The sequence below is a fragment of the Phaethon lepturus genome, unplaced genomic scaffold (assembly GCF_000687285.1).
Source record: "Phaethon lepturus isolate BGI_N335 unplaced genomic scaffold, ASM68728v1 scaffold9904, whole genome shotgun sequence".
Classification (NCBI taxonomy): Eukaryota; Metazoa; Chordata; class Aves; order Phaethontiformes; family Phaethontidae; genus Phaethon; species Phaethon lepturus.
Window position 1 is genome coordinate 77,751 of NW_010535566.1, and position 10,525 is coordinate 88,275.

The window sequence follows — 10,525 nt, forward strand, 5'->3', positions numbered from 1 at the left end:
CAAAAATATAATCTTTATGGCCCTTAAGCTCTAAATAGCTTTTAAATTTGTTATTCAGGGCTTACCAATACATCACAGAATTTCTTCCCTCTTCAGTTTCAGAAGTAACATTGAAACATGGGTAAAAGGTACATGAAGAATTCTAAAGAAAGCAAGATGGTAGAAAGGCAGCAGGACCCACAATTTCACATTTTCAGAACAGTCCTGCCTTAGATTTTTTTCAAGAGATGCTGTTTTATTACTGTCAGTGACTAAGATAAAGGAGAATTACAAAACCAGATGGATGACTTCATTGGCAATATCCATGCTGTTTTACTACTTTCAGAGACTTTTGGAATTCCAGTTCTCAGGTCAGTTCATAGGGGTAATCAGTTTTATAGTCCTTAGAATTTGTTTTCTGACTTAGTAAAGGCAATAGCAAAGATTCTGAGCAGGCCTAGAATGATAACGTAAGAGATAAAAAAGGTACTTTTACCTTATATCTTCTGCAAGTTCATCAATCAGCTTCAACCACATCTCAGCTAATCGGTTTTCAGAAATTTTAGCCTGCATTCCTGATTTTAAGGTGGCTAAGTTGGATTGCTGAGGAATTTAAAAGAAAAGGATTTGCACTTACAAACTTCCGTTGTGGTTTATGGTCAATACGAGTTTCAAGACTTCAACCTTATTTATTTGTATGTATAAAGCCCAAATAAAAAAAAGACTCATATGTTCAAACTTGATTCACGTTAAACAGGACTATTCCTATGTTCTTTCTCATTGTATTTAAGAATACATGATATTCCACCTAACTTCCAAAGCAAATAACAGCTCTACAGATTTAACATGCCCCTAACCAACACAGAAGAGCCTTCCTGTGGGAATTCCCTGCAGATTCAAGCAGGAGTGTGTTGGGCCAGAATACAGACCTATAATTAGCAGTGCCATTTGTTACACTGAGCTATGTTTAATTCTGAACAGGAAAAAAGGAGGGAAAAGTGTCAGTAAACTGTTCTATAATTTGCTCAAAATGTCACTTTTTGATTACACCTCTAAATGAAAAAAGTAAAAAGGAAAAGCATATCAGCAAAAGAAAGATCTTAAGTGTCTTACCAGTCTTTCAGCCATGTTTAGGATTACATTCACAGCGTCTAATCTATGACTTATGTCCTCCCAAAAGGAAGTCAGCGTTACAACTGGCTTTGTGTTTGCCCATGGCAAGTAGTAATAGTAATTACCTGGTGTGAAAGATTTGTATGTTAGAGTTAGAATTCATGGCAGGAATACCTACTGTACACTGCACAAGTCGCTCTATTTATGTACTACAATTCATGAAGAATGTACAAGCTAGTCCAAACTTATCAAAGGATTTGTATTTTTCAGCCACTGTAGCATCTGTTGATGGTAAACTTTTACTTCAAACTGTTTCAAAATCCAATGGATTTTTTTCAATGAATTATCTGTTAACTAACATGTTCATTATTCTTTCCCATAACTTACCATCAAAAACAGCACGACTGTACTGAGTTGTTGATGCCAAAGGTTTACAGGTGGTATCAAACTTGTTGCCATAGTTGCCAATGCTAACTTCAAACTGGATAGGCTCACCAGTGTCTTGCAGCATTGTAGCAGAATGAAACACAGCAGCCAAGCAGAACTTTCGTCTGCGCTGGTACTTCTACAAGAAGAACCTTTTTAGTTATATTTCAGTATTTTTAAAACAGGATCCACAATTATAGGAAACAAGAGCAATTTCTTAATGGAAATAATAATTGTAATATTTTTACTAGTTTCTGAGAAGCAACCAAAAGGATATGTGTGTATAATAAATTACTGTATTTTAGATTATAAAAAAGTTTCAAATTAACATTTCATACTACAAGGGTATGACACTTTTGTAGCCACACCATCAATAAACACCTCAGTCAATTCTGAGATTCAACTCAGTTGTTTCAATTTTGTTAAGATCATTCTGCAAAAATAATCAGCCAAGGCACATCTCCATTACCAACTCTGACAATAAAACAAGGATTTACCTCAACAACCAGTAAGTCATCATTAGGAATCATCTCTAACTTTTTATTAACAGCTTTGCTTTCAAGTACTGTAGATAGTTCAACCAGAATTCTCCCTCTATAAGCAACTCCTTCTCCCTGTAACATAATCATACATTGAATCCAATGTTACATATTTCTCCTAAAGCAGCATACTCTTTCTTTAGCTGTACATGATTCTGGCTTCACTGAAGTGTTCTCAAAACTTCTGCAGAGGCATGGATGTACATATTTGAACAAATGAAATAAAGCACTTGGCTCTAATTAATGCTAGAAGTGAAAAATATATATTTACAAAAGCAGGGAAGTAAGGAATACAAATGCATGCAGAGATGCAGGTAGTGAAAAATCATCAAAAACACTGCTGCTCCTTCAAAAATAGCTTTAAAATGAAAACAGGTAAGAATGGGAAATACGATCATGCTTCCTTATTAATCATAAATAAAAAATATTACTGAAAAAGAAACACCAAAGGGGGTGTAATGTGAAACAAAAAAGCCCTGTTAAAATTCATTCATTCATTGATTAAAAACAATTGGAGTTAATATTTTTATTAAAAACAATGAATAAAGAAACTGACCTTTCCAAAGTTTAATTCGTCATATGGGTCTGGGAATCCAGTGTATTCTCTTGGACTTCCGTAAAAGTTTAGGTAACAAGGCCCAAATGTTGGTAAAAAGCCAATTTCAGTTTCTCCAGTGTTTACTAACAGAAAACATTACCATTATATCTTTGCTTATTATTATTCAGAGACAGAAAAACAATTAATATTACTATCAAACCCAGTAGAACAAATGTTAGATATTAGTTAGTTATTAGTTATTAGTAATGTAAGAACACTTTATTCTCTGGGCATCCTGTATGAATTTGAAGTAATTACACCAGTGACTGTACTTGCTCCTAACCTCCTCCTTCATTTTACAATACTTACTAGATACTACTTCATGCAGTAGAAACCCCACAGAACAAACAGAACTTCTGCCTCACTCTAAATATCAGTTTTTCATTTATGTGAGAGAGTAATACACTCTTATCTTAACAGAAAACATATTTTCTAGAAATAAATGAAACTGAGTAAAATAACATTTGTAATCATTTGATGCATAGGCCACAGTTACAAAAAAAGATGCACACTGTAGCAGAACAGCCCCCTACCATTTAGCATAGTTAAGCCCACTGTTCTAACTTTTAGTATAATTTTTCTGTGGTTGTACTTCAGGGTAAAACACAGACTACTACTGCAAACTCTAATCGTGACTGCTACAGTGCATTTTTTCTCACAAACTCCCTTTTCAGTAAGCTAAAATTCATACAAGACTGAAAGTCTGCAAACTCAGTTAAGTCGATGACAATAAACTCTAATTTGTATACATGACTCACAAATTAAAATTTCCCAATGTCTTAATCTAAATAAAAAAAAATAAAATAAGGATTTAGATATTTTTGTCAGTTTTAATAGCTAAGCTAGGAAACTGCACACCAAAGCTATTGTTTATTTTCAGATATTTAAAATACCTAAGAACTTGAAAAGGTATTTCCATTGCTAACTTCTACTGTCATAACTTCGTATTTTTGAACAGTGTTCTGTTTTTTAGCAGAAAAATATGTATAGGGAAGCCTTAGTTGTACTACTATTGTTATCTTTTGGGTTTGCATTCATGCCTTGCTATTCATTTACTAGATGAATGAGATTCTAAAAAACTCTTTTTAGAGCCAATTAAAATCTATACCTAAGGGAGTTAATTATTCTTTCAGTAACAAACGTATACCAAGGCTATTGTATTGACAAATATGATAAGTAGTGCAGAGAATTAGAACAAGGTGAGGAAAACACATGCAGAAACACACTGCATAGTTTTGAGTGAACAGGAAATATCCTATATTCTTTTCCTTTTTGTATCCTAGCTTTTGTCTTTGAACAAATGATCCTGGTATAAAAAAACACGTGAATTGTGTTCTAAAACTTGCAACAGATACCGCTTAGAGCGATCTGCAGTACAAAGAAGGATGCATTTATTACAGTAAAGGATGGCTGAGATCAGAAAGTGAAAATCAACGATTACACCTTGTATGTCTTTGCTACTGTGACTAGTGAGTGACACAAATGGATAATAAAAATGAATGTGATGTCTTGATGTAAAGTCAGATAAAATCTGCAAAATATAAAGATTTGCAGTTCTCTATTTTGTGTTCCGATACTTTCACATCCTTACATCTGAATCAAAATTTGAATGCAAAAGAACTCAGACGCTTGTTAGAATACCATCCAATTTTTTAAAATATTCTAACTATGAATGGTTCACATCAGATCTCAATATGACTAGATTTAAGGTACAGATCTGTGTTGAATTTATACATTCACTACTTACTGACGCTAATAAATTAAACAGAATATAAATTTAAAAACAAAACAAAAAAAAACTAACACCCCCCCTCAAACCTAGAATAAAAAGAATAAAGATAGCAAATTAAGTATTTGTGAGAATTAACGTTTGTTACCTTTCAACTGCACTCCAATTGTATTTATTTCTCACTATATAAATATTTACCACAAAGTCTTTCAAACCTGGATGTCAGTCTAAAGAGTTATGTAAAAAGCGGTCTCTCCAGGTTTTAACAGAATCAAATTTCATTTTTCAGACTTTATTTATATAGCTAGCTAAGCATAAGCAAAACAGCCACTAGTTACTGTAGGCAGTTATTTACTTCCGCAGGGCTCTGCAGCTGCAAATACAGTTGCGATCTTATAGCTAAGTTAAAAATTGCAAGCCATTGTTAGACTAAGCACTTTATAATTGAAGCAACTGCACACTCAACTCTAAAACACAGCTTGAAGCACCAGCCACACAGAAACACTTTTAAACCAGTTCCAGTGCCAAAACTGTTTTATACACACTTTCATCATAATGGTGAAATCTTTTAGACAAGTAATTATTAAAAAGTATTTTTTAAGATGATGGGTTTTCTTAGGCAATAATTCTCAGTTTGGGCAATGGAAAGCATAATCAGTAACAGACGAAGATATAAACCTTCATACGATGAAGCCCCTGTTCCCGAAGATGAAAATTCTATATTATGAAAAGAGAAGATGTTACATGACAAGTGACAATAGCATTTTAAAAACAAATACATGACAAAGCAATCTGCTTTTAAAGTGAATTTGAAGGCCTGAGAAAAAATGAAGTTCATGTGGGGTAGAATTTTGCCTCCTGATTAAAATATGAAGGTATTATTCTTCCTATACAAATTACAAAGAAAAAAAATAAAGCATGTTGCTTACAAAATAGATTGTTTTGATGCTTTTGTTTCAGCTTTGCATAGTTCTCCTCCCCACAAAATAAAACTTTATTTTAACAGTTATTTTAAAATCTTAAGAATATTTAAGAAAACCACTACATTTCAGGGCCCATTAGGATATCTTCATGTACTGAAGACCATAGACTAGTTCAGTTTCCCAATCCTTTAGAAGCCAGAACAGGCTTCAGGCATGGCATTGACCTCAAGGGAAGATAATTTGTGAATTTACATGGAAATGGCTATTCCAGTGTCAGTACCTCAGCAGAGTGAGAATCCAAGTAAGATTTTCTCAGTTACTAAGTGCCTGGGTTTGAAGTATAAATGAGCCGTGACTCAGCAGCAGTTCGTTACACACTTATGTGGGCAGTACATGTGATCTCTCCAGAGCTGAATTTTCCCCAACAGCCCAGCACTTCTGTCCTTGACTTCCCGTTACCTTTTTCTGTAACCCTTTCTTTTGCCTCAGTTGTGTGTGGGATATATGAAAAGAATGTTTGCACGAAGTCTTATTTCAACAGCAGTACTTCTAAGAGAACTTGAAGTTATGCAACTGAATATATAGTTCCATCTGATAAGGATTTGAGCCACTGATTTTGTTTTTAAACTCCTGACATAAGTACCAACTTGAATACAAGGTGGTCTGTCTCAGACAAGTACATATCACATAGATCTCCTAAACAAAACAGAAAAATAGTAATTTAGATTCTTATTGTGGCAATGGTGGAAATACTTTTGAGCCAGTGTCATTCAACCTGGTGTAGACAGTCAGCTAAATAAATGTTAAGCCTTTTTAGCTATGAACTTTACAATTTTGTATGGACAACTAAGATGCCATACAATGTTCACTAAAAAGTTAAAACTTTTTTTGGTCAAATTAACACAGAATCCTTGTCATGGAGCTGGCTCAATTGTATGAAAGATCTTGCTATGAAAAGGAGATTACAGATATAGATCACAAAGAGATAATCAATAATCACAGTATTATATTAGAACACAAACATAATAGGATTTTTTTTAATCTTTCCAAAAATCTTGGCACAAAAAAATGTTTCTTATAATATTGTAAAGAAGAGTTTTATTACAAAGGTATTGTCCAATGGGGACAACATGTTAGGAACTTCATATCCTGCCTAACTAAATTTGTTTTCTTGCAGTTAATCAGTTTTGGTTTTTAGTTTTTATGAAACTACATATCCAGTCACCTATACTGATTGAAGCATGCAAGTGAATGCACAGCATTGCAATTAAAATCCTCATTCGTTGAAGCTACTAAAATAAGGGTTACTAAGAATTATTTGGAGCACTCCTGCAATAGATGCAGTACCCATTTCTAGTAAGCTACCGATCAGAGCAGAGACTGATCCAAGTTTCCCCAGTATCTGAAAGCAGCCTAGTAGTATGCAGAAAATGAGCAGGTGGTTCTAGATAGTTCCTGTAGGCTAACTACTCAGGAACATTCCCCAGCTTTTAGATTCTCTTCCCAGAGAAAGAACAAACATACTTATAAGGTGGCAGAAGAAGTCTTGTCTACTACTGCCCAATGAAGTACTGATTCTGAAACAGTGACTCCAGATTGTTTTTAAATTAAATGTCTTATCAAGCATCTTAGTAAATTTGCATATCTTACTCATGATAGATTGTGCTATCACATAGTTTTTTGAATTTGGGAAAGTACTTAAAAATGTCATTAATTCATTAACGTTACATATATTTATACACACACACATATATATACTCACACACTGACTTTTGAATTATTGACTGCTATTTCCATGATTATGTGGTTTAAACATTAACATTTTAATACTTTACTTTGAAAAGTCCCACAGTATGTTTTCTAGGAGCATTGTCTGGAAAACTCCAGAAGCAGATAATCTTGTTGCCACAGAATTGAGGAACTACAGGAAAATACACTTTCTTAGAACACTTAGATCTTTGCTGTTCCTCATAACAGAAGACAGCAAGTTACATACTGCTCAATCAATTACCTTCAACTTCTCCTCCAGAAGAAGCTATTTTTGAGAGACTTAAATATGTTGTTCCTACTACATCATTTTTTGTAAGACGATCCCTACAAAAAGAAAAAAAAAGAAAGATTTTATTTAAATATAATGCTGGTGATCCTACGCAGAATTAAGCTACCAGTGACTAAATGCACTCCAAGATGGTGTACACATATTTTATATTAAAGTATTGCAGGTGATATTACTAACACTGATGGTAATGGCTAGTTACCATTGTGGGCTGTAGCATGAAGAAGTCACCTGACTTTTACACTATCACCTAAATAGCGATAGGCCTCAGTGCTCACTGCACAAAATTAATAATACTCCCATGTTACACTAATCAGGTCTCTTGTAAAGAAACCATGAAGGAAGATACTTAAACACTTGCTTAAATACTCTCATAGACTTAAAAAATACCTGACATCTACAGAACCAGACTTTTCTTCACTTAATACAATTTATCTTGTCTAGTACTTTGATTAAAAGTCATAACTCACCAGTCAACAACTGCAAGTTTTATTTTCTCACACATTGAGGGAAACTGAAAAAAAAAAAAATCAATTAAAATAGCCCATTACTTATTTCACCTCTGTAATGTTAATGCCTTGAGTTCCAAAAGGATGGCTGTTTTCTATAGAAAAAAGAAAAAAACCTGACCTTGATTTGAAGATAAATAATTTGATTCCACTCTGGATTAGCATTTTTCTCAATTATATTTGTGCAAACCTGCAAAAAAAAGAAATCAACTATACAGCACATGGAAGATAAAACAGACCAAAAAAAGCATATACTAGCCATGATTCAGGATAAATCATATTCTGTTTGGTAAGATGAGGGTAGCAGTTAATGATGAATCCTGAGTGGTTTATACTGCAACGAGCCACTAGCTTTCAACTGGTAAATTCTGCTAAACTCACCTGCATATGCAACAGTAATGACTATAGGAGGGAAAAGAAAATTTTGAAACAGTGTTTAAACCTGAGGCTGGAGTTAACCATACAGGAAAAAAAGCTTGTTATTTCCACTAGCTACAATTTGATCTGCTTTCACACTAGTACTAGTCTCTTTTATCACAACAGCGAAATGAGTCAAAGGCATGACTTGATTCCAGCTTGCTTTATGCAGATTTTAGAGTAGATGAAGAATATATTCTATGGGAGAGCCTATATTATTTGCTAGTTATGTCTACTGAAGATCTTGTACATTACTGGGGATGGCAACCTGACTATATAACATAATAAGGAACTGACATTTTTCTTCTTTTAATAAAAAAAAAAGAAAAAAAAAGAAAAAAAAAGAAAAAAATTGGCTAGCAATGAATATAGGTTGTGCAATTGTGCTTCAGCTCAAATTTCGTATTACACATTAGTAACAAAATGTACAAATGCTGTTAACCTGTCCAGAAAGAACTGTACCATCAGTTATAAAAAGCAATCAGGAACGACCAGTAGGCAAGTGATCTGGCATGCATCAGTTCCTAGCATTTAGTCATACATTCCTTTTATTAGTCATCAGCTTTACACCCATTCTACTGTACCTTGTAGTTTGTTCTCATTTTACGAAGTGAACTTTAGGGCTAATGCTTTCTTATTTCCATAATTTCAATAAACTTAAAAATTTATATTGGCATATGAACTTTGTTCTCAGGACTATGATTAGAATGCAAAGATTCAGATATTTAATAAATTACCTTTTTCCCAGCAAAAGAAACTTCTACAAATGGATCTACCAGGTTTTTTTTGTCTGCTTCTCCTCCAAATATTTCCTTGACAGTCTGTGCAAAAGCATCATCCACTGGAGAGGTGTCAAAGAAGAAATTACGGTTTATGCTTTTTTATTTTTACTTTATTTATTCAGCCTAAATAATAAATTGCCCACAGTATCCCAGCAAAATCAACCAGCTTACAGATATAGGTAGGGTAAAGTCTAATTTGATAAATGAAATTCTCAACAGTGTTGCTGGTAAAAATGGAGAATATAGGCTTAGGAGCAATTTCAAGAACATAAATTTTTGCAACATCATAAGGAGTGCTGATGTGCTCCTGGGTTTAGAGGCATAGTTGTATTTGAAAAACATTATGCGTGTACCTGTAGACATTGTCATTTGTGTCACAGACATAGGTGAGGAATTATGCTAAGAAGAGTTAAAAAGCCACCTATAGTCTATCAGAAAACAGATACTGAAAGAAATAGCCTTTGTCTTGGCAATACAGAGTTGACACAAGTAAAATCTCACTAAACAAATTAAAGTCAAACTGCTTACAAGCTCCCGTGCCCTCCAAGGCTGTTTAAGCTTATGGTGCTCAACGTATAGCCCACAAACTGCATGCAGCTTTCTGGGATACTGCCAGTTCCTAGTTACTTATTGCCTGTGGCCATTCAGGAGCAGGCTGATGGCAATACAGGCTGCCTTGGCATCACAGCAGCAGCAGCAGACTGATTTCAGCAGTCCTGTGGCCTTTCCCTCCCATTGCAAAATTGCTGCAGCTATGAGCACCTATGAAGAATTAATGGATGGCTGGGAAGAGGAAGGTGCAGGGGGCCATCAGCAGTACTACTTATTATTAGGATCTAAATGGCCTTGGAAAAGAGGGCTACAGGGAACCAGCAGTCTGATAACCTCTTGAAAGTGGGCAGGGATTGGGATCCAGCAGGAAGTTGACACATGTACTTGTATACTTGAGCTAGACATGCATAGAACATCCAGCTTATCTTCAGATCAGCTGTACTTGAATGTTAGTTACTTGCATGTAACTTCTGCGATTGGAGAAGAGCTAATGAAGATGACCGTTTTCCACTACCAGAAGCTGTGTGGCCCACTCAGCAACAGATGAACATTACTAATCTAATAGGTAAACATTAAATTATCCATTACAAGAATCAGGTAGACTTACTGTGCATTACCAAAGGACTTGAAATGGGCTACTTAAGCCATCACAGAATTATTGGCCCAAGTAACACTGTAAAACACTCCAGATGTTTTATGTTCAAGGAATGTTTCTTAACAGCTACCACCAATATTTCTAGTGGTAATCAAATACACCGATGGACAAGTAGTAAGAAGCTACGTACTTTGTGGAATGTCCTCAGCTCTGTAGATTTTGAGAACGAAAGTGACCCATCGAAGTGCAATTCCAGCAGGTAATAATAGATTGCTCTCCACATCATCACCTTCATTATCTCTTTCCC

At 34.6% G+C, this 10,525-nt stretch overlaps 1 protein-coding gene across 1 annotated transcript in view; it reads right to left on the reverse strand.

Moving 5' to 3' along the window:
- MYOF (myoferlin) overlaps positions 1 to 10,525 on the reverse strand; it is a 72,723-nt gene that overhangs the window by 33,419 nt on the left and 28,779 nt on the right. The window contains exons 12-22 of the mRNA XM_010285879.1: positions 10,409 to 10,525; positions 9,027 to 9,130; positions 7,994 to 8,062; positions 7,834 to 7,877; positions 7,319 to 7,401; positions 5,063 to 5,101; positions 2,614 to 2,738; positions 2,016 to 2,132; positions 1,480 to 1,657; positions 1,093 to 1,217; positions 476 to 582 (exon numbers count right to left, since the gene is read on the reverse strand). Of these exons, the coding sequence (XP_010284181.1) occupies positions 476 to 582; positions 1,093 to 1,217; positions 1,480 to 1,657; positions 2,016 to 2,132; positions 2,614 to 2,738; positions 5,063 to 5,101; positions 7,319 to 7,401; positions 7,834 to 7,877; positions 7,994 to 8,062; positions 9,027 to 9,130; positions 10,409 to 10,525 (1,108 nt within the window). The remainder of the gene's footprint in view (positions 1 to 475; positions 583 to 1,092; positions 1,218 to 1,479; positions 1,658 to 2,015; positions 2,133 to 2,613; positions 2,739 to 5,062; positions 5,102 to 7,318; positions 7,402 to 7,833; positions 7,878 to 7,993; positions 8,063 to 9,026; positions 9,131 to 10,408) is intronic.